The 24,205-nt window shown below is 41.8% G+C and overlaps 1 protein-coding gene across 1 annotated transcript in view; it reads left to right on the top strand.

Moving 5' to 3' along the window:
- The window catches only part of LOC126198966 (acetylcholine receptor subunit alpha-like 1), a 407,815-nt gene that overhangs the window by 286,618 nt on the left and 96,992 nt on the right, over positions 1-24,205 (top strand). Inside the window, exon 3 of the mRNA XM_049935619.1 lies at positions 8,707-8,816. Within this exon, the coding sequence (XP_049791576.1) occupies positions 8,707-8,816 (110 nt within the window). The remainder of the gene's footprint in view (positions 1-8,706; positions 8,817-24,205) is intronic.

Here is a 24,205-nt window from a genome sequence, read left to right as displayed (position 1 = left end):
CATGTTCCGCGGTTTTGGAATTCTCTGCAACAACGTTTAATCTGAAGACGACTGTAGCTTACAGTTCAAACCCCTCTTCATACGACTAAATACTGTGATTGACCTCCGTATTAGTGCAAGAGAAATACGGCTATGGTAGCGTTAAAGTTCCGTGGAAGATGAGGTCACTACAGACTACTCTGTTGTTAAGGGACGCACTTGTCCGTTCAATCGAGTCATGACGGCTTTCGACTAAAGTTATTTAAGGAAGCCACACAGTGAGCCGGGGGAAAAAAAAGAGAAATTGTGCACATAAATTGATTTCGTGTTCAGGTACTGATTTTGATAACTCCATAAGAAATCGACGTTTCTACGTGATTAAAGGACACAGGCAGAAAAACAATATTTTCTTATGCTAGGCCTAGTGTTACTCCTACGAACCTGGGTACAGTATAGCAGATGCCACGACGCAAAAAATATGCAAATAGCGGTACAGCAAAGCCAAATCATAACCGTCCACAAAATTAGGCAACGGGTTTTTGGAAAGACTTTGCTTTGCTGCAACATCGTTCAACACAAAGAGGAACTGCTGCGAACGTCATCACTATGAGAAGCACATTTCAAATGTAGAGAAATGTTTCGGATATTACCAGAGAATATTCTCCTCACTCAGCATGAGCAATACATGTTTTACATTACCACATCCTTATTTCAACATCGTATACTTCTTTTGGTCGTAGATTTCGGTATTCTGTAATGGAACCATTATTAACGTTAATCATAAGCTTTCAAGGGACACTGACGAATGCTTTGCTGTAGGTTTTCTTCCATGTTATTGGCTAGTCAGCCACATTCCTCCGAAAAGTAGAGTGAAACACTCTTATGTTGCTGTTAGATTTTTAATAAATGTATAGTATTTTTATTTTTATAGAACAGGTCCGCCTTATGGAAACCAGTTTTATTTTCTTCTCACCCAAACAAGTTTCACCACTGTTGCGGCATTATCAGCGAGTATGGTATTTATTTTGAAATTAATGTTAACACTGCTTACATACACTACTCTATTCGTTTAACTTACTTTACATCAACAGTATCCAGGCTTCCTTGCGTATTGCGTAGTTTTATGATATGACAGGCATCTTACAGAGTAGCAGTTACCAACAACATCACTGCAGCATACCATAATCACCGCAAAACACATATTTCATCAAAAGTATCAACACTTTCACGTAAAGATTTGTTGTAAACCATAACAGTGGTGAGTTGAGCTAATCCATGTAACAATATTACCTTAAGGCAGACCTTATCTTGTAACGCGCGTGTGTTTGTGAGAACTCAAATGCAGACACGCTTGTGAAACGTTTAACGTATAGGCCACACTAAAGTTTGTCACCATTTTGTATATTAATGATCTGTAGCGGCAATTCGAGAAAAATATCGAGGTAATTTTACGTGATTAATAACAGAGTTTATCTCATGACTGTTACTAATATTTTAACGTACTGAAAGGAAAGATTTGGTAAGTTTTAGGCGCGCTACTACTTCAAAAATAATTTATATGCGCAAATATTTGCAGTGTTGGGCGCACTACACCAAATTGACACACCGATTAATTATTGTCATTATAATAACACATTTGTAACTTTCTAAGCAGCACCACATTATTCGATTACTCCTCAGTTATATCATTGTCCTCCATATATTTCGTAACAGTTCTGTATTCTGAGTGTATTTTGTCTGAAACTGCTTCTTCAGTTCTATGGAAGTATTTCAGTAATAGACACAATTTATCGTAAAATGTTTCAATCGCCTGGAAAAAAAGTCATGGTCTTCTCTGAAAAATGGTGGGTAATATTAACATAATTTATGATGTAAAGTACTTTGACATTACAGTGTATAACTGGGTTGCTGATGAAATACTGTAGTTTAATCACATCAAAGCATACGCTTCAAAATGACAGTAAGTACTGTATATTACATACGATACTTTTTCATTACAATGATTGTCTGGGATACCAGTGAATTAACGTAAATTAATTACGTATGACATTTATACTGTAGGAATTCCTAAATATGGCCACATCCCACTGCTATTTAGAATGTGCTTCATTTTTAGACCCGCTTTACTCAAACACACACTTTTCAAGATCATCAACTAATGATGCACTTAAGTAAGAGACTGAACAGTTAGTGGAGCGTGATATTTAAATAAATACAGCAATGTCACAAGTTAATCTATGAAAACTTCGTGATATCTTAACAAATACACCTACATCCCATGTTAAACTAATAGCACTCTGAAACCAGTATGTGCTAAGTCTACAAGGAACTTATATATGGATTAATAAAGTGTTAAAAAACAAAGTGTAAGGTTACCTTAGGGGAATATGATAATATGGGGCTACAGTAAACTTGTAAATAATGACGGAAAAATATTGACTGACAACACGTTTCTATATGTACATTTTATGTAATAACTTTCTTTAAAGTCAGTACCGCCATTAGACTTTTTTTATTTGCAGTGTTACATTTACACGATCATGATTTCGGCTTCAAAGTTGCCATTATAAAGTGTTTAAAGTGTTTTACAGTGCTTAAGATGGCGTACTGTCGTATTTAAAATACACTATTAGACACATTGTGTATTTTAAATACGACTCTATGTCATCTTAGGCGCTGTATAACACTTAGAACATTTGATAAAGGTACTTCGAAGCCGAAATCATGATCGTGTAAATGTAACAGTGCAAATAAAAACAGTCTAATGGCGGTACTGATTTTAAAGAAATATGACTGTGGCCCCACATCATGAAAAAAAAATTATGTAATAACCACCAACTCCACTTGAATAGGTAGGAATGGGATGGACATTCGCGCTATTTGAAAGCAAATAAAAAGTGCATGGCTCAGACTCATGCGTAATTATCTTTGAGCGAATCGCACTACAGCACGCCGCTGTATGATGACGCTCAGGCTGTTGCTGCGGTGACGGTCTCATGCTGCCACACATAACCAAATTTTCTTTATATGTCAACGATATTTCGTCGGTTCTGTCCTCCTGTAAATATCATTTCTATGCCGACGACCTCCAGCTCTACCTAAGCGTCAGACCTGAAGATGTAAACACTGCAATCGCTCAGATGAATGATGACCTGTCTTCAGTAGTGACATGGGCGAAAAACCTGGGGCTTAAATTAAATGCAAAAAAGACGCAAGTAATCTTAATAGCCCATCAGAAATTAATAAGTTCAGATTTCCGCGAACGGCTACCTCCTATTCTGCTCGACGGTACTCCAATACCATCTCAGAAAACAGTGAAGAATTTGGGTGTAACTTTGGATGAGCATCTCAACTGGGCGGAGAATACAGTCGCAGTGTGCCGAAAGACGTCTGCTTGTCTCTATGCTCTCAAAAAGTTTCGGAACATATTTCCACAGGACTTGAAACGCCAGCTCGTGCAAGCACTCGTTCTACCGAACCTCCACTATTGTGATGTGATTCAACAAGGCATGAGTAGTGAAAACAAAAGACGGCTAGAGCTAACCATGAATGCCTGTGTGCGTTACACCTGCAACATTCGCCGATACGATCATGTTAGTGCTTCATACTCCGAGCTAGGGTGGCTGCGGCCGGACAAATTGCGTGACTACCACACTCTATGTCTACTTCACCGACTCCTCGTCGCGCAAGCACCCCAGTACCTTGCTTCAGAGATTAAAAACCTGTCATGTCATCATAATCGAAACACGAGGTCACTCTTATTTGGTATCCTAACTGTGCCCACTCACAAAACAAAAACTTTTGCAAACTCCTTCTCAGTTGCCGCTGTCCGCCTCTGGAACAAACTGCCCCTTACCTTGCGCAAAATTCAATCTCCTGCTGCTTTTAAGAAGAAGTTGAAGCATTTCCTACTATCATCCTCATAAAGTTCTCCACAAAATTAATGTACAAGGGCAATCCCTTCATCTGTCAAATAGCAAAGCTAGCGTCTCCTATCTTGCTCCTGAGATGCCTTCCTTTTCATCTATATCTATTAGCCACGCAATATTCTTTTCCTTTATATTTCCTTAATTATGTTTCATCATGTCTCTTTATTCCTCTCCTCCCTTCACCATGAGTCTCCCTCATACTCCCTGCTGCCAGCACTCCTACCTCATATCTGTCTGTTCAATAATGTCTAATTATAACAGTACTTGTGATCTAAGAATATAAACTCTATATGTATGTATTTTTCCAGGTGTACCCTTCAAATTGTTTATTTCACTTTTTGTACTAGATGTAGTTTAACATGCCTACTAAAACATATGAATGTAAAATAAGTAGAATGCCTGGTTAGATGTAAGAGAGGGCCTGATGGCCCTAATCTTGCCAGGTTAAATAAATCAATAAATAAATAAATAAATAAATAAATAAATAACCAAATAGCCACAACTTAAGGGTTGGAGAAGCACCGCCATTGACGTGGGCAACAGCCCATGAAGATGACTGAAAATGATAGGACTAATCTTGCCTTAACCGCTATCAACCGCTGGAAATCATCCACCAATCTGAGAAATAAGAGAGATGGAGGGTACACTCTCGCTCTCACACACGGCCAGCAACCGAAAAAGCATCACATGTACTGGTTCAAAAATGGGTCAAATGGCTCTGAGCGCTATAGGATTTAACATCTGAGGTCATCAGTCCCCTAGAACTTAGAACTACTTAAACCTAACTGACTTACGGACATCACACACATCCATGCCCGAGGCAGGATTCGAACTTGCGACCGTAGCAGTGACGCGGTTCCGGACTGAAGCGCCTAGAAGAGCACGGCCACCGCGGCCGGCACATGTACTGGTGATAAGACGGGAATGTTATAGGAAGCATCTGGCAGCAGAGGAGAATGTAGCCACTCTTAAAAAACGATCTACGTTTTATTACATATCTCGAATTCCTGAGCATATTTCCAGTAATGCATCATTAAAATTAGCACACCACAAGGCGTCTATAGTCAGTGGAGATGGAGTTGATGGTTGTTCGTACTCGCAACTGAGAATACATTTCATGTATTTCATAACAGATTTAGACGTCACAGTGCGTATTCCTTTGGACATATGACACAGGAGAGACGATACATGGAAGTTTTGGTCTGGCCGTGATTCGTGTACAGGACAGACACGGCGGTCAAGGTGACCGATCGCGTAGACTGAGATATCCGGTCTCGTATCACAGTTAGGCACAAATTTTCACTGTCGTCGTTCTCTTGTATAGCTATTCGTTGTTCATGTACGCAGCTGAGCATTCTGTGCTGCCACGATGTTGTTCGGATTCAATCGTTTACAGACATGTATGCCGCAATTGGAATAGTCAGGGAGGAGGGGAGACTTGATTCAAGTCTACCAATTGGTCCAGGCAGAGAAGGGTGGATGGGACGGGAGGGATGGGGGTGGGGGGGAGGATGACCTTATCTTGGATTATTACCTGCATTAGAACTGGAGGAGTTCTTTGGTTTTCCGCCATTTTAATCGTCACGTAATTATCAGAGTCACGTGGACAGTGTACCAGGCTACATATTGACCATGAATATACCACACACAAGTGCCCCAGAGGCGTGGCATCGGAAAGCGGGAACGGTTCGTGACTGTTATCAAATAACATCCTGACCTTGAATGTACATACACAAATAATCTACAGGCATGGGCGGTGGAACTGGGGGAAACGCAACATCTGTCAGGTTACATCCTTACCTCGAATATACCTCACCCAAGTGGCCGACAGGCTTCAACAGGCGGCAGAGTTCGCTGTAAGCGTGGGCTTGACCTTGAGATAAGATCTTTACCTGCAGTCGTATTGTTACTACTATCTTGTTCTTGAATTCGCCACTGAGTATCTCCGAAATTCATCAGTTTTATATAAGTTTAACTTTCATGCGTTTCGTACCCAAAATATACAACAGAATTCCAAACCATGCGCCAACTATTACGCCAACACGATAAGCGTCTTCTCTGATCGTGATTAGCCCATCATTCACAATCATTTCTTTCACTTTTACTGCAATTTCATCGGTTGACGGTATACTGAGGCGTCCAAGGTGCTCTTCAACTTCGCCGCGGTCCTCTTCGAAACGAAAATATGACTGGGAACCTTGTTTTACTCAATACAGAGTCACTAAAAGCCGTATTTAACACTTCTAAAACTTTACTGCTCCTAATTCCGTTCTGATATGAAAATGTAACACAAACTTAGTGAACCATGTTTACACAAAATACATAATCAGCTTTACTACGAAAACATATGTAGCCTTTTTAACAGGTGACAAAAGATTAACTAAGCACGACGCCCAACATCGTACATGTATTTTTCAGGTATATTTGCAAACACGACCTCGAAAATAACCTATCAATAGGAGTGAAAAAAATACACGAAATAACAAATTTCCTAATCATAATTACTGAACAAATTTCCTGTTACTTTTTAAACAAAATCCATATTACAGAGTAGTTCATCTGTATTCCATATGTCTGTTGGTATATATCTTTCCTTCGTATTTTGTATTGTATTGTAGAAGTTGGAGAAAGTTCATTCCACATATGAATCGCACTGGAGGCTGCAGAATCGCAAGAAACCCTCGATGGAAATGGTTAACGGTTCGTTCACAGCAACGACGTGGAAGAGACGACTGTTCTGTTGACGGGCGCCTCGCAGATGGAGCCATCAGCGATATTTACATTTTAGTTGGTGGCAGAGGATTACTGCTAACACCCAGACTTCCATAGCTTTGGTCACAAGAATGGCTGTTCACTGGTGCACTTGGCACTGGTTCCAGGTTTACTTTTCACGAACGGTAATGCCCGAATGCATTGGATAAACTGCTCTGATGATCACCAGTTGCCAACAGTGACTTTTTCAAATGTCCAGACGGTTGACATCGGCTGCCAATTGGGATCTTAAATCAACATAATGAGAGCATTTGATGGTGCTGCGAAGTATGTGCGGCATCTGTGAATAGTATTGCCGTTTATTGATAGTTTTATGTCATGGAAGATGTACCTCGTTTTGTTGACATTAAAAATTGCATTTACAGTTTCAGAATTTTACTGGGTATATTTTTTGGTATGTGTGTATATGACTATTTTGTGATTTTACTTTCTTTTTAAACATTGAGTAATCATCCTTAGGAAATATCCCCTCATATCATAGGCATACCTAATTATGGCATACGAAAGTGTAAGAATTCCTAAATCATCAATGTTGTTGGTCAATTCACATTCCAGATAGCCCTCTTATACTGATATTAAACTGGAAAAGAGATGAGTCATCAGGTTCGATGCGGCCCGCCACAAACCTGAGTAGCACTTACACCCTAAGTTCTCGGTTAGGATTATGAATGTATTCAAATCTACCTTCCCTTGAAAATTTTAGCCCCTGCAGCTCTCTATAGTACTGTAGAAGTAACTCTCCGATTTTTTAACACATTTCATGCCATCTTGTCCCATTTTCTTGTCTGTGGTTTCCATGCGTTCCTTTCGTAGCTGGTTCTGCGGGAACCCCTTCATTACTTACCCGCCTACCTGATTTTCAACGTTCTTCTGTAGCACCACATCTCAAAAGCTTCGATTCTCGTCTTCTTGTTGCCTCACGGCATACGACTGACTGCCATACGATGCAGTGCCCCCAAACGTACAATCTCCGAAATTTTTTCCTCAGATTAAGGCCGATGTTTGGTATTAGTAGTCTTGTCTTGGCCAGGAATGCTCTGTTTCTCTGTGCTAATTTGCTTTTTACTTCCTCCTTCCTTCGTTCGTCGTGTGTCATTTTGCATCCGAGGTAACAGAATTCTTGTCCTTCATGTACTTCCTGCAGCCGCATTTTGATGTTAATTTTTTCGCTAATTTCACTTTTGCCACTCATTACTTTTGTCTTACTTCAATTGCTGCCAATCCCTACTGTCTATCCATTGGACCGTTGTTCACTTTCATTGCTGGTAGCAAAGTGATCACTGATTCTTATTATTGTCAGTCTTTTGTCCTAATTTTTTTTCGTCCTCTTCACCTTTCTGTAATTGCTTCTCCGATGTACAGGTTGAACAGTAGCCGCGAAAACCTGTATGCTTGTCTAACGCTGTTTCTAGTGCGATCACTTTCTATTGGTCTTTCACTGTTATTGTTCCCCCTAGGATGTTGCTTCTTACTTCCTCCATGCCTCCGTTGTCGTGTGTCATTTTGTTTCCGAGGTAGCAGAATTCCTAATCTTCAACTGTTTCCTGGTGCCCCATTTTGATGTTAATTTTTTCGCTAATCTCATTTTTGTCACTCATTACTTTTGTCTTACTTCGATTACTGTCAATCCATTGTGTCTATTCGTTAGACTGTTCTTCACTTTTATTACGGATCGTAATCTCATCACTGATTCATATTACTGTCAGTCTTTTATCCTAAATTTTATTCCTCACTCTTCACCTTTTACTTTATTTCTGTAATTGCGTCTTCGATGTAGAGATTGAACAGTAGTGGTGAAAAACTGCATGCCTGTCTAATACTGTTTTTAATGCGTTCACTTTGTTCTTGATCCTTCACTGTTACTGTTCCAAATGGGTTGTTGTACATCTCGTACATCATCCTCCTTTCCCTACAGATTACTTCATTTTTCTCAAAATTTCGAAAATCTTGCAGCATTTCAGATTGTCATTAAGTGAACTTAACGATGGTGCGTGCTGGGACTGAGACGGTGGCCCTCGTGTTTCAGGAGTGGAACGACTACAAGCTCAAGTGGAACCCGGACGACTACGGCGGCGTGGACACCCTCCACGTTCCTTCGGAGCACATCTGGCTGCCCGACATCGTCCTCTACAACAAGTGAGTGGCCCTCCACCCACTGCAGCCATTGGCACACCATTTTTCATTTTTATGAACTTCGTAGTTCTTTGTTACCATTAACTGGATTTGAGCACCTAGCGAACAGCTCTTGTGAAGTTCACTTCCTTTATAAAATTACAGACTATATCACGCTGAAAGTACGAATATAATGTTCTGATAAGCGACTAATTTGTATCGCAAGCACTGCAGTTTTTTGTTCTTGGAAACTGTAACTAAGCCTTTCTCTTACAGGTTCTGAACTGAATATAGCGGGTCGTCTCAAAGTGAATTAGCTTTAAACCACTTATAAATGTCAGCGCAAATTTGATTAGCAGCTATTTCTAAATCTGTAATTGACCTCCTACTTATTGCAATGTTTGTTTCATCAGCAAACAAAACAAACTTAGCATCTGGCAATGTAACAGACGAGCGGTCATTAATGTGCACAAGAAAAAGCAATGGACCTAAGATGGAAACTTGAGGAACACCACATGTAATTAATTCTCAGTCAGATGAAGACTGACCTGCTTACTGCACAGGTATTCGCAACGACACCCTTTGTTTCCTGTTAGATAGATGAGACTGAAACTATTTCGCAACATTGTGGGTGACACCAAATATTCTGATTCACTTAAGAGAATGATGTGGTTCACACAATCAAAGGCTCTTGAAAGTTCACACAAAATGCCGGTAGCCTCTAATTCATTATCTAATGAATTAAGTACATTCTCACTGCAAGTGTAAATAGCTTTCTCTATATCAGAACCCTTAACAAATCTAAACTGTGATTGGACAATATATTATTTGCAGTCAGATGCTTAAGGAGACACTTGAAAGCAATCTTTTCAAATATTATTGAGAAAGCCGGCAAAAGTGAAATTGGTCGATAGTCTGATAGTATCTGTATATCCCCCTTCTTGTAAAGAGGCTTAACGTCAGCAGATTTTGGCGACTCTGGAAACGTTCCACCGATGAGAGATACATTACAGAAATAAGTTAGAACTCGCATGAGCACTCTTTGCTTAACTTTGTTGATATGTTACCATACCCACTGGAATACTTAGATTTTAAGGATTTGATGATGGATGCTACTTCTTTTAGAGACGTGAGTGTCATTTCCATTTTACTGAAGTTATTTTTAAAGACTGCTCTCAGATAATCCATTGCACTGTTCAGAGAACCTGACAGTCCCAAGCTGTGAGTAACAGTTCAGAACATGTAAGAGATTTCCTTCCAGCATGTGTATAACATATGAAGACATGCAGATAGAAGAGGTTGATAGTGTTAAAATTTTGGGATTGCAACTCGATAATAAATTCAGTTGGGAAGGGTATACCACAGAATTGCTTAAGCGCCTAAACAAGTCAATATTTGCAATGACAAAGAGCGATGTCAGATGTATGGGATATAAATATATTGTTGCATACTTTGCTTACTTTCATTCTATTATGTCGTATGGGATCATACTCTGGGGCAACTCATCAAGCCGAGCAAAAGTTTTTAGGGTTCAAAAGCGTGTGATAAGAATCAGTCGTGGTGTAAATTCAAAAACATCATGTAGAAATCTGTTCAAGGAAGTATGTATTCTATCACTGCTTCTCAGTATATTTATTACTTACCGAAATTTTTTGCAAATAATACATTTGCAACCAATAGCTCAATACATAGTATCAGTACTAGGAATAAGAATCTACATAAAGACCTAACATCACTGACCTTAGTCCAAAAAGGAGTCAAATAATCAGGAACACACATTTTCAATAAATTGCCAACAACCATTAAAAACTTGGTTTCAGATGAAATAAGGTTTAGACAGAGTTTGAAACACTTTTTATAGGCAACTCCTTCTACGCTATAGATGAATATCTTAACAGAGAGTGTTATGCCACCTTAAGTAAAAATGTCTGTTTGATTTCAGTTTTGATAGCACTTGGTCACATTCAAGATGTATTTTGTGTACGATAAATTTATTAATAGTGCTTAACAATGTTTCATTCTGTCAGCGTGTTAATTCTGTAAATATCAGCTGTTCCAGTTTACCGCATTATATTAACCTATTTCGACTATCTCCTGGTAAATGATCAGGGTAGTAAATATTGTATTCAAATGTTTTATGTTTTTATGTTATACTTTCTGCCATGTTCCACACCCACGAAAATCATCTCATTTTTTGGGTCTATGGAACCAACACTGAATCTAATCTAATCTAATCTTTGAACTTCTCTAAAGGGACTCATTGCGAAGACGTCATCGGCAAGTGTTGAGTAAGGCACGTTTCGAATGTCCAACGAGACAGAATGATCAGTTCCGAGAAATTGCTTGGTGATTCGGTAGTGACTGGTCCGAGCTAGTGCTGCTGCTGCAAAACTGACCTCTGTATGGAAACATCGAGTAGAAGAGGGTCTTATGCAGCGACAAGAGCGTTGGAGCATCAAAGTACCACAGTAATCGACAGAACATCTGCGTCCACACTCAGCACTGTGTCACTGCTACAGATGTGCACCTGTTTGCGTCGACAGGTATACGCCGTAGATTAGAGGAGGACTGGTGGCACGAATCATATTGTGTCAGCTTCCTCTGACGTCGCAAAAAAGTTCTTATACTGCAATGGACACGTAAACGCCGTCGATGTCGCTCCAACTGGCAACAGTAGTCTGCATTCTTGAGCGCCATAGCAAACAAACTATAAAAGCGACGACATCGCTCACCTTTTTTCCCTTTGGTAACCCTTCTGAGACTGATTTGATGCGTCCCGCCATGACTTTCTCTGTAGTGTCTTCCACTTCATCTCAAAGCAGCACTTTACCCAATGCCCTCCTTTATTTGTTGGATGTACTTCAACGTATATCTTCCCCCTTTCTTGCCCGCAACGGCTCCCTTATATTCTCCCTATTATCATTCTACCTGTTCTTTGGTCGGCATTTCCCACATATTCCTTTTCTCATAGTTTCTGCTGCTGAACCTCTCATTTCTCATCTTATCAGAGACCACAATTTTCAGCATCCTTTTGTGAATCCTGTGTTTTACGCAATAGACTAATTTTAGCGAGGAATGCCTTCTTTGCCAGTGCTAGTCCGATTCTTACATCCTCCGTGATTCTCATATCCTCCATTATCTGTTATTTTGCTTCCAAGGTAGCAGAATTCTCTCAGTAACTCTACTACAGCACTCCCTAGTTATTTTTTAAAAGAAATCATTTTCGCCGTAGACTGCAGAAATTATTTATTTCTCAATTTCAATTTCGGTGCTTTGGGCCATCAAGTGGTACTGCAAAAGACTTTTGTCCTTTAAAAAACTGTATTTGACTCTGAACCCAAGCACGATAAGTTAATGAACCCAAAGTTAGAAGTCACGTTTATCGCTAATGTCACTTCTGCTATATTTATTATTTATTTGGTTTATTCCCAGTCTATATTATATGACCATCAGACTGATTTTTGATTTTTTTTATATTGCCTCCTCCTGTCATTGATATGCTTCAGCTTTCAATTTCAATCCCACTCCTTAACTTTTATTTTATTTCCATAATTGTTTCAGCGATTTACCTATTGAACAGTAGGGAAGAATTACTACATCCTCACCTTACACACTTTCTAATCTGAGCGATTCCCTCTTTGTCTTACACTCCTGTTATTCCACCGTGTTTCTTGCATATATGTAGACAGAAACCCAAAAGTCCGTTAAAGTTTGAAAATTCAGGACGTCACGGAAAATGTGCCCAAGGAACTGAAGGTATCTTTGGCTGACACGAGAAGATAACATTCTTGTGATTTTAAGTTCTTCAATTATTGAAACATCTGTTCTTTTTTGTGTCCACGGTACACGTAGCATCCTCCGCCAACAACACATCTCGAAGGCATCAACACGGTACAGGTCTCGCATAAGAACACAGGAAACACCAAAGCTTCTACCAAGTACATCTTCGTTGTCTTGGATATTGCCCGGTTCTGCCATATCTTAGTGAGTTTGACCATTGCAGCTCGGCCAAGAATGATTCGTCGTCTTATCTCTTTATCACACTTTCCCTTCCAATTGATCAGAGAGCCTAGATGTACATAATCACTATCTCCAGATTCCTTAAGCATCCTGTAAGTTGGGTTTGATCGATGCCTTGGCGATTTTGTTTGGTGTTTTTCATGTTTATCTCTAGACTAAGGTTTAGAATAATATCTTTCACTCTTCAGAACAGATTACCAAGTTTTTCCTCACTTTCTGCTATGAGTGTAGTATCATCTGCGAAGCGTAAATTGTTGATTTTCCTGCCGCCAATTGAAATCCCACCGTCCCAGCCATCCAGCGCTTTCCTGATTACACACCCTGCATAGATAGTGTAGAGCTGAGGCGACAATGTGCAACCATGTCTGACGCCATTTGTCTCATCGAAGAATTCCAAGTATTCACCATCTACATTTATGGTTGCAGTATGGATATTATAAAGACCTTTTAGGAAGGATTCCAGGTGTTTTGGAACCCCACACTCGTTGATCACATGCCACAACTTGTCCCGCATGACACAATCAACGGCCTTTCTATAATCTAGGAAGCAAATATAGGCAGGGACACAGAACTCATAACCGAGACAGCTAAACATCTCGAAAACGACACGTAGTGGGGAAAAATGTTGTAGGTGAAAAGTTAATGTTAATAAAGGAGTCATCTGTCACTGCTACAAATGGCCGTCTTCTAGCCACCCCTCCTGCGTACGCGAGATCAACATTGTTTTCTCAAACTGGAACCACCCATTTTTATTCTGCATTCTGATTCTACGCAAAAAATGCGTATAGTTGAATCAGATCATTGTTTTCCATTCGTGATTGATGACGCTGTAATCAACAAATATCAAGTTAATTATCGCAGTTAATAACCGACACATTTGAATCTACATTTCATTTACGTTGTAAATGTAATCCTTTGCGTTCCAACGGTTGACACTGATGTTCAAACGTTACTTCAATGTCGTAAGTGCGATTGTACATTTTGTAAACCGTCGTCGCTAGTTTTATTAAGGCCTCGTCCCTACTGCTGTGGAGGCCGAATGATTTCGTGAAACGGCTTCGAGTGCAGACGATATATCCCTGCCACTAGTACACAGCTATGCCCCAGGAGCAGGTAACAGGATAGAAGAACGAGATTCTACAACTCTCCAACAAATTAGTAACGAAGTCACACGAATTGAGTTAAAAAAGTTTACTTACTTTTGCGACATGTTGATTGATTAAGGCTGCAAAACTACATTTAAGGCCGGCCGGAGTGACCGTGCGGTTCTAGGCGCTACAGTCTGGAGCCGAGCTACCGCTACGGTCTCAGGTTCGAATTCTGCCTCGGGTATGGATGTGTGTGATGTCCTTAGGTTAGTTAGGTTTAATTAGTTCTAAGTTCTAGGCGACTGATGACCTCAGCAGTTAAGTCGCATAGTGCTCAGAGCCATTTGAACCACTACATTTAATAAACACAAAAAAGGCTCTCAATGGCTAAGTGCAAATAATAGTAGGTAAAATTCACAGTATGTGGCAAATGCAATTTGCAAGAACTGCCTGTTCGCTTCCAAGTGTTCGCTCAACGACGTTCCCTACCTAAATTAGCCCTGGAATATGATCCATAACCAAGTGGGCGAAAGCTGCTATTCCATTTTCAGAGCAGGTTCTGTCCTTTGTCGTCCGTTCATTGGCGGTTTGTACTCGGCACGCAGTTGGTCGAGGCGAAGTCGATATCTTCATCCTCAGCGCCGCCCGTGGCGCACGTGGAACTCGCGCAAGTGGAGAGTCTCTTAAGGCAGTGGCACCAGCTCGCATCTTTGCGCGTACGGTGCTTTTGCCCTGGTTGTGTCTTGTTCGCGTGACATAGCAGTACACTACAAATAAAATGGGTAAACATTGATATTTATGGCAGATAAACTCCTCACACTGCAAGGTAGTTTTCTGTGCCCTACGAGATGGACTGTGGTGAGTCCCTAAACCGACGGAATGCTTGATTTCGGTGGCCGCACTCGAACCTGCCATTAGGCTCAGTGACTGCTTTATGTCTTCCCGTCAAACCGCCGTACCCTCGCGCTGGGGCTGGCGCTGGATGCTACCGACAGAATACAGATCTCAACCATTGTCATAAGGTAAACTGCCCATTAAGTGACAGTGACAGGCACACCTACCGTGGATACATACGAGGTGCGGCTAGAAAAAAACCGGACTGATGCTGGAAAAAACATTTATTTACAATTATTTACAATTTCATGTTATCTCCTTCAATGTACTCTCCTCCTCGGTCTCTACACCGCTCCATACGAATTTTCCACTGTTCATAGCACTGCTGCAGATCATTTTCGGTAAGTCCATACATTACTTCCGTCGCTTTTTCTTTTACTGCTTCAACAGTCTCAAATCTAGTTCCTTTCAAAGCTGACTTGACTTTAGGGAAAAGAAAAAAGTCACAGGGGGCCAAATCAGGTGAGTAGGGTGGATGATCTAAGATGGGAATGTTGTGTTTTGCCAAAAACGTCTTCACTGACAACGCATTGTGAGCTGGGGCATTGTCTTGGTGAAGGATCCATGACTTTTTTCTCCACAAATCGTTCCGTTTTCTCCGTACTCGCTCACGTAGGGTAGCCAGGACGCTAATGTAATAATGCTGATTCACTGTTTGTCCCTCTGGTACCCAATCAATGTGCACAATCCCTTTGATGTCAAAAAAAACAATCATCATTGCCTTGAATTTCGATTTTGACATTCGTGCTTTTTTTGTCGTGGAGAACCAGGAGTTTTCCAATGCATCGATTGGCGTTTAGTTTCGGGATCGTAAGTAAAAAACCACGATTCATCGCAAGTAATAACATTTTGTAAGAAGGTGGGATCACTTTCAATGTTTTCCAGGATGTCAGAACAAATCATTCTTCGGCGTTCCTTCTGTTCAATTGTGAGACACTTTGGCACTTTGTTCATGTTGAAACTTTCATGAAGAATCTGCCTAACACTTTCCTTGTCAACTCCTGTTAACTCAGACACAGCTCTGATTGTTAAACGGCGATCTTGTCGAACAAGTTTACCGATTTTTTCAATGTTTGCATCATTTTTTGCTGACAATGGTCTGCCAGTGCGACTGTCATCACTGGTGTCTTCGCGGCCATCTTTAAATCGTTTAAACCACTCAAACACTTGCAGATTTTCCTAGTTTGAAACAAAATTTGACGTTAACACGCTGTTCTTTCTGTACACTCAACATTTTCCGACGCACAGACAAAACGTCAACTACTTAAAACAGACGCCACGGGCAGACTGAGTGCAGGAGGCAGATGAAACTCGAGCAGTAGGCGGAGCGAGAGTCACGTGACAGACCACGCGACTTTCAGCCTTATTGCATTCGTTTTATTGTTTCACCAGTACTAGTCCGGTTTTTTTCTAGCCACACCTCGTACATATCGCGTAAACACTCACATGCTGGCCCCACCGCTCAGCGCCATATGGTACGGCGCATTGCAGCGCTGGGCCCTCTTATAATCACGAACACCCCAAATGTCTCGGCACCACTTCGTTCTTGATCTTATTCTGGCACAGATAGCCTAATAGACGTGGTATCTGTTGCAGAGGGGATCGAACTAATTGTATTTCATGGCGAGGCTGCAAGAAGCACCCCCAATGGTGATATACAAGGCGACTCACCGAAACCTTGAACCCCAAAAGTGAGAAGCAGGGAGACTCATCGATATCAAGCAGTCCAATGGGAACAGAAAAGTATTACGGCGACGTCGATGTTCTTGGATTACACTAAACATACTTTTGAACCAGACACTGAAACGGCTAACCCTATTGTACTCTACAATCAAGTTTGAAACAACAAAGTAAATTTCGAACATAAATACAACTGTTAGAATACAAAGCTGTACAATTACATCGCAAATGAAATATAGAAACAAATTCGTCGGTTACGAATTGCAAAAACAGACACACTTGATATCGGTCGATTGCAGCGCCATCTGCCACGAATGGGAAACAATGGTTCGATTAAAACTTATGTATTTTTAGCGTAGAATCCCAATATGTAATAAAAATGAACGTGGGTTTCCCATTTCAAAATACAAAGTTAACCCCACCCGCACAGGAGGTGTGATTAGGAGGTCACCAGTGTTGCATAAACTAATGTCCCCTATACTAATATCAACTTTTCATTCAGAACATTATTTTAGTGCGAAGCGTCGTTTTTGAGATATTTAGTTGTATTAAGATAAAACAGACGCTACGTACACTTTCGTGCATGGACTGTGGATCCGTAAACTTAATCTCCCAGGACATGTCGTCTAAATGGTGTATGCTGTAACGAAGAAGATTTATAAATTCTTTTCTTTCGTGATTGTTTATGGAACATGTGTGTTGTTTTTGTATTTGCATTTTTTGAATGTTACTGATGAGAATACATTTTTGTAAGGTGTGTCGTAGGTATCATGCACCTTAGTTCTGTCTTATGTGTATTATCTCATTACTGTTTCTACAAATTTGCGTCTTCTATCAAAAGATGACGTGATCACCGAAATGTGGGAACAGCTGAGCTAGAGTTCGTAACAGACTTTTGCGGAGGTGGTACGTGTTGATTGAACCCTAGACACTTCTCGTAGTATTTTGCTTTCATATTCGTTGTCTGCGACAGCTCACTACAATACTGTCACCGACCAACCTAACCTTGACCTCGTTTGAAGACGGGCAATCGAACCAGAAGATGCTAGACGCAGAATATTGCAATAAAAAGTGGCTGGTCGCAGTTTCTGCAACCTTGTAACGCATTTTGAAACTACACTAAGTGACCAAAAGTATCCGGACACCTGGCTGAAAATGACTTGCAATTTCTTGGCACCCTCCATTCTGGAGTTCAGTAGGGTATTGGCCCATCCTTAGCCTTGATGACAGCTTTCTACTCTCGCAGGTATACGTTCAGTCAGATGCTGGAAGGTTTCTTGGGGAATGGCAGCCCATTCTTCACGGAGTGCTACACTGTGGAGAGGTATCGTTGTCGGTCGGTGAGGCCTGGCACGAAGCCGACGTTCTAAAAGATCCCAAAGATGTTCTATAGGATTTAGGACTCTGCGCAGGCCAGTTCATCACAGGGATGTTATTGTCGTGTAAACACTCCGCCACAGACCTTGCATTATGAATAGGTACTCCATCGTGTTAGAAGATGAAATCGCCGTCCCCGAATTGCTCTTCAACTGTGGGAAGCAAGAAGGTGCTTCAAACATCAACGTAGACCTGTACTAAGATGGTGCCACGCAAAAGAATAAGTGGTGCAAGCCCCCGCCATGAAAATCATGACCACACCATAACACCACCGCCTCCGCATTTTACTGTTGGCACTACACATGCTGGAAGATGACGTCCACCGGGCGTTCGCCATACCCACACCCTGCCATCTTATCGGCACATTGTGTACCGTGATTCGTCACTCCACACAACGTTTTTCCACTGTTCAGTCGTTCAATGTTCAGGCTCCTTACACCAAGCGAGGCGTCGTTTGGCATATATCGGCGTGATGTGTGGCTTATGAGCAGCCAGTCGACCATAAAATCCAAGTTTCCTCATCTCCCGCAACAGTCATGGTACTTGCAGTGGATCTTCATGCAGTTTGGAGTGTTATGGTCTGGATATATGTCTGCCTATTACACATTGCGACCCTCTTCAACTGTCGGCGGTCCCTGTCAGTCAACAGACGAGGTCGGTCTGTACGTTTTTGTGCTGTACGTGTCCCTTCACTGAGGAATTCCTGTATGATGGTCTGGATAGATGTCTGCCTATTACACATTACGACCCTCTTCAATTGTCGGCGGTCTCTGCCAGTCAATAGACGAGGTCGGCCTGTACGCTTTTGTGCTGTACCCGTCCCTTCACGTTTCCACTTCTCTATCACATGGGAAACAGTGGACCTAGGCATGTTTTGGAGTGTGGATATCTAGGGTACAGACGAATGACAGAAGTGACAGCCAGTCACCTGACAACATTCGATGTACGTGAGTTCCGCAGAGTGCTCCATTCTGCTCTCTCACAATATCTAATGACTACTGAAGTCACTGATATGGAGTACCTGTGCAGTAGGTGGCAGTGCAATGCACCTAATATGAAAAAAGTATGTTTTTGGTTGTGTGCGGCTACTTTTGATCACATAGTGTAATTCATAGTAACAGGTATCGTAGACTGTAGTAGGCTGTGCTATAATTCTAGACAGGAAATAAATTCTTAGTGTGGCTCCGTGCTATCTCCAAAAAGCCGCTTTCCCAGCAAGAGTTCGAGGCTCTGCAGAAACGTCTCGCTGTAAAAGTGTCAGTCCGCTCAGGTGTCCCAGCCCCATCAAACTGTTAGCACAATGTGGTGAAACGTACAGCTGCAGTATGAAGTGAGTGACAAGTTGACACTTTGATCGGACTGGTTTAATAGGAGACGTAAATCGCGGTGCGTTTAACTCTGCTAAGTGCATCAAGCCACGGTGTGTTCAGTTGTCTCTGCAGTGGGAAACGCGACAAGCCAGCAGTTCCGGGAACAGCCGGGCTCTCTAAAAGCGGTTGCTACAGGCACGTGTTGAGAGGGGGGGGGGGGGGGGGGGATTGGGAGGCTGGAGTGGGCGCCCGTCTCTCACCACCCCAGGGATTGCCCCGTTGGGCCCAACTTGTTTAATTAAACCTGGAATTTACCGACGCGACGCGACTCTGGCTCCACCTCTCCTTGTTGCTGTCTCTTTATACCCCTGCGTCCTATCTCTCTCATCCTCCCATTCTCTCTTTCTCTCTCCTCTATGTATGTACTCCCCAGACAGCTTTATCAAAGGCACCACAAACTGATCTCTAATACCAAAATGGGGCTTGAAAGATTTCAAGCATTTTCGAATTGTATCAAACGTAATTCCTAGATCTTTCTTCGATCCTCAATCTTTCTCCGGAAATACCAAATTTCAGAAGGTTATGCCACGAGCTTTCATAGCCCATAATCTATCTCACCCTTTTCAAGGTGTAGCTGTTCCAGCTAATGTAGACACTAGACAACAGTGAACATCTGTCTCTGATAAAACCGGTTGCCCCTCAATTTTCTTCTATATCAATCAGTCATATTCGTCTGCTGACATTGTGAACTCCCCATACATTACCATGTTTCGCAGGATTATAACCAGGCGTGTGATAACGTGATAGATGGTGGGGTGACCCAGTGTGACCTGCAGCTCTTCGTTGCTGGTGAATCGTGGTGTATCCGAGATGATGGCTGGACTCTCTCGACGTTGTCCAAATTTATGTCGGCCGCTATATCCATACTTATGATCTAGTGGCAGAATGACGAATTTCAACGTGTATATTTTATCTTCTGTTGATAACACTCTGCTTTTTAGTACTGGTTAGAACTAATAGAGTGTGGCACATTGAAGGTTAATGTTTTGTTGATTTTTAGTCCGGGATAGTTAATTACAGCTCTCCTTGGCAGGTCCTGGTCGTTTATCTGGCTATTTCTGATTGTTATCTTCCTCTTTGTGGTGAAGATGTTGCCTGACATTTCTCTACGTATATTTTCGCGTTCGCTGTGTCACACCAATTAACAACACGGTTTATATGACGCTGTATCTAGCTAGTATGTAACTGATGTTTCTGCCGATGTGATATATTGCAGTGCAATCGGCATAGAGGGCTATCTGTGCCGCCAACCTCCCCTTGTCTAGTATATAGGAGTAAGGAGGCCAAGCAAATAACCTTGGGTCATTCCTGTATTTGTGGACTGTCTGCTCCGTCTAACGAAGAATAGGATTTCCTGTTGGTTAGGAAGGACTTGACGATTTCCAAGATGTGCAGTGATTAGATTAGGATATTTTTCATAATTTGCACCCATGCCGAACATCTTTTCGATGTCGAGGGGAATGGATCCGACGCAGTGTCCCCTTGGTATTTTTGCGAGCATATGTGCTCCACAAGGAGAATGGCTTGATACAGTGTGCTATGCCCAGCACGAAAACGGATTTCTTCGGCGATTAGCGTATTGTTGGTTGCCAGGAATTGCTTTAAGGGGATTTGGATTAGGATTTCTAAGAGATTGCAGGGATGATTAAGCAGGGAAGTTGGTCAATAGTGCGGGAAGGGTCCAATATTTATGCTCTTCCTCCTCCGTTTTTGGTTCCAAGGGTTCTGTCTCCTGTCCACTAACGCTAGAAACGTGCTTAGGCGTTTCCTCATGGGTCCTGACTGGGTGTTGTGTGCTGTCCTTAGGTTAGTTAGGTTTAAGTAATTCTAAGGTCTAGGGGACTGATGACCATAGATGTTAAGTCCCATAGTGCTCAGAGCCATTTGAACCTCATGGGTCCGGTTCGCGAGCCTAAGTGCTGGTGTTTCGTTTTCAGTCCCACGCATCCATCTATGCTGTGGCTTTCCGTTCTTGGTCCCGCCTAGTTTAGGCGATCCCGGTCGTAGCCACCTGCGACGTTAGATCTTTGATCAAGTGAACATGGTGCTCTGTCTGGGGTTTGTTTCCCATGTACAGACCCTCAGTGCTTTTTATTGTGGAGTTATGCTGCTGGTCCTGTAGCGTTTCCAGGAACCCCTGCCCAGGATTGCAGTCTCTATTGAGATCGTACCCAGTTTCACGCTTCTTGAGGTTTTTCTTCTCCTTTATCTCCATAAAATCTCTTGTAGTACTATCTCCGAAATGATTGAGTTCCAGACACTGATGGGCAGTGGATGATTTAGTTGTCGGTGTTAGTTCGTCATGCCTCTGCTGTATTTTGCATCTTACTTCAACTGTCCTTGTTGTTTGCCAATGTACGACATGCAATACTTGCAAGGTATGTTATAAGTTCCTGGTTTTCATAATCCCATGTCACCTTCGAAATTTCTCAATAAGTCTCTTATTGTGATACGTGGACATTACGGTCAATTGATGTTATGCTTCTTGAGAATCCGCTGATTCTGGCCGAAACAGGCCACGCTGAGGGCAGGTACGCCACAGCTTTTACCTGATCTTGCTCTTCTTCTGGATAGGTGTGTGGTTGAAAGGCCTCCCTAATCTGTTCGACCATGTATCTATTCTTGGAGAACACTCACAGTAGATGCCCTATTTCTACTGCAAAAGCATCTGGGTGTGACAAGGTATGTACTCTGTGGAGCAATGCTTTTAGAACTCCGTTCTTCTGCACTGGTTAGGCAGAGATGATGGCTTGTAGGTATGAATCAGTGTGTGTAGTTCTGCGATAAACACTGTGGCCAATCGACCCATCTTCTTTGCTTTTGACAAAACATCCAGAAACGGCAACAAGCTATCCTTTTCCTGTTACATGGTGCACTTAACGATTGGATGGCGTGAGTTCAGGCGCTCATTGAGACTATCCTTACAACGAGGCCAGGCCATAAAGGTATCATCCACAAATATGAAGAAGCATGTCAGTTTGTACCTACCATCTCTAATGCATCCTCTTCAGATATATCCGTGAACATATCAACTGCTGGAGACAGAGAGTTGCTCATGGCTGCACTGTCTGCTCTTAATATTTTCCCCCACCAGAAAATACGGCAGGTTAGGATACGCCTGAACAGTTTTTGAATGTGCATCCTTGTCATCGATGGTCTGTGCGACTTCGGCCGTTCACTTACGTAATAAAATGAAACAACGTCAGCCATCGTTTTGATGTTATTTCATTGCATAGCAACCAGTTTCTGTGAGTCAATACGCCATCTTCAGGCCTTAACTGGCGCTAAGGGGGTGAACTCAGATCAGTACCTACGAACTGGCTTCTATAGAACACTGTGAGAGCGGTGCTGTGTTTACAGCCATCAGCTAGCTGGAGACCAGTGAATTTTTTGTGAGTGCTATGTCCACCTACCAAAATAACAAAGTTACTGGAAAATGTGAAATACGACCTGGAATTACAAAAACAAGGAATTTTAAATACACCTTGCCAAAATGCCATGTCGTACATTGGCCAAACAACTACGGCAGTGAACTTGCAAAGAACATCAGAGGCATACCCGACTAAGACAGGCAAGTAAATCAGCCAGCGCTGAGCAGCATCTGGAACTCAATCATGCCGTGAACTATGATGAAACAAGACCCACAGACAGGAGTAGTGGGATAATGGGGTACCACCATAATGTTGGTATAAAATAATTATGTATGAAGTAAATGTTTCGTTATTAGTCTAGCACTGAAGAGTTACTCCAGACAGTCTAGCCAACAGCCTTACGTTGGAAGGATGTGTGGTCATAATAATAGGAAAGCAAGCTGTCACCGAAGTACAGGTGAGTAGCCTCCTGGTGATCTACAAATGAATAGCTTCTGTTGTGAGCAACATAAGTATGGGTAATAATAATATTAGATCAGCGACCCACTGTTGCACTGTTGCGCCTGTAACATCCTGCCCCTGTATACAGGGCTCCTGTAGCAACGGCGTTTGGGACTGAAACACACTTATATCTATATACCAGTCACAAGTGGCATTCTAACCAACAGAAACATGAGGAATATATCATACCATATTTTTTTTATAAATGTAGCGCTCATTAACATACCTGGACACGGTGTCTCAAAAAAAAAAAAAAAAAAAGAGAAAGAAAAAAAGAAAGAAAAAGAAAGAAAACTGACCGAGCACCTCGAGATACCTGAAATCTAGTCCAGCACCCTCAACCAAGTGTATTGTGTAGCTGAAGACGCGGCAAGATGAGAAACCACGGCTCAGGAGAGCCTTCTTAAGCTGCTACTTCCGGCCGCCCGACCACACCGTCCGCCAGCCAAGGCACAATGTGGCGTGACTCGCACTGTCAGCAGTCTCACGATATAGACTCCTCAGCTTAAAAAATCTGAAACGTGGTTGTTGTTTTCTCAATACATCTCGAATTAGATTCCTCTCGTTTATACGAGAATACACTAGAAGAAGTCAGACCATACAAGCTTTTCACTTCGCTAGAGTATCGTTGTTTGTTGTGAAAATCCTATATAACACTATGGTGTAGTCTATATTCCCTCTAATTATTGTGTTATCAGGTAAAAATAATAGTTTTCATCTGCCACGTCCTGCATCACAGTGCTTGAATATTAAACTCATTCTTAGCTCATGAGGGGTCTCTAAGAGCTTGCTCTACCTCTACGCCGGATGCCACCTCGCTTTCGAACTCTATTACAGTAAACAAACGTCTCCTCAAATATTAAATGTCTCACGATAACCGCAAAGAGAAGCTACTTTATAGATTCGACGATATAGCTGATTTTATTACGATGGTCACCTCTCCCTGGTAGGTGCGGGATTGAAATTCCGTTAAAGCACCATGCGACAGTTGGAAAACGTCTGAATCATATCCATGGTACTCTCCCCTTCGCTTCCACCCGCCAGGTGGCATTCCATTGATATAGAATTCATAGGCTTATTAGTTAAATAGATCATGAGAGTCTCTTAGCATG

The sequence above is a fragment of the Schistocerca nitens genome, chromosome 8, assembly GCF_023898315.1.
Source record: "Schistocerca nitens isolate TAMUIC-IGC-003100 chromosome 8, iqSchNite1.1, whole genome shotgun sequence".
Taxonomy (NCBI): domain Eukaryota; kingdom Metazoa; phylum Arthropoda; class Insecta; order Orthoptera; family Acrididae; genus Schistocerca; species Schistocerca nitens.
The sequence above is the reverse complement of the archived record's forward strand: the minus strand, read 5'-3'. Positions and strand labels throughout refer to the sequence as shown.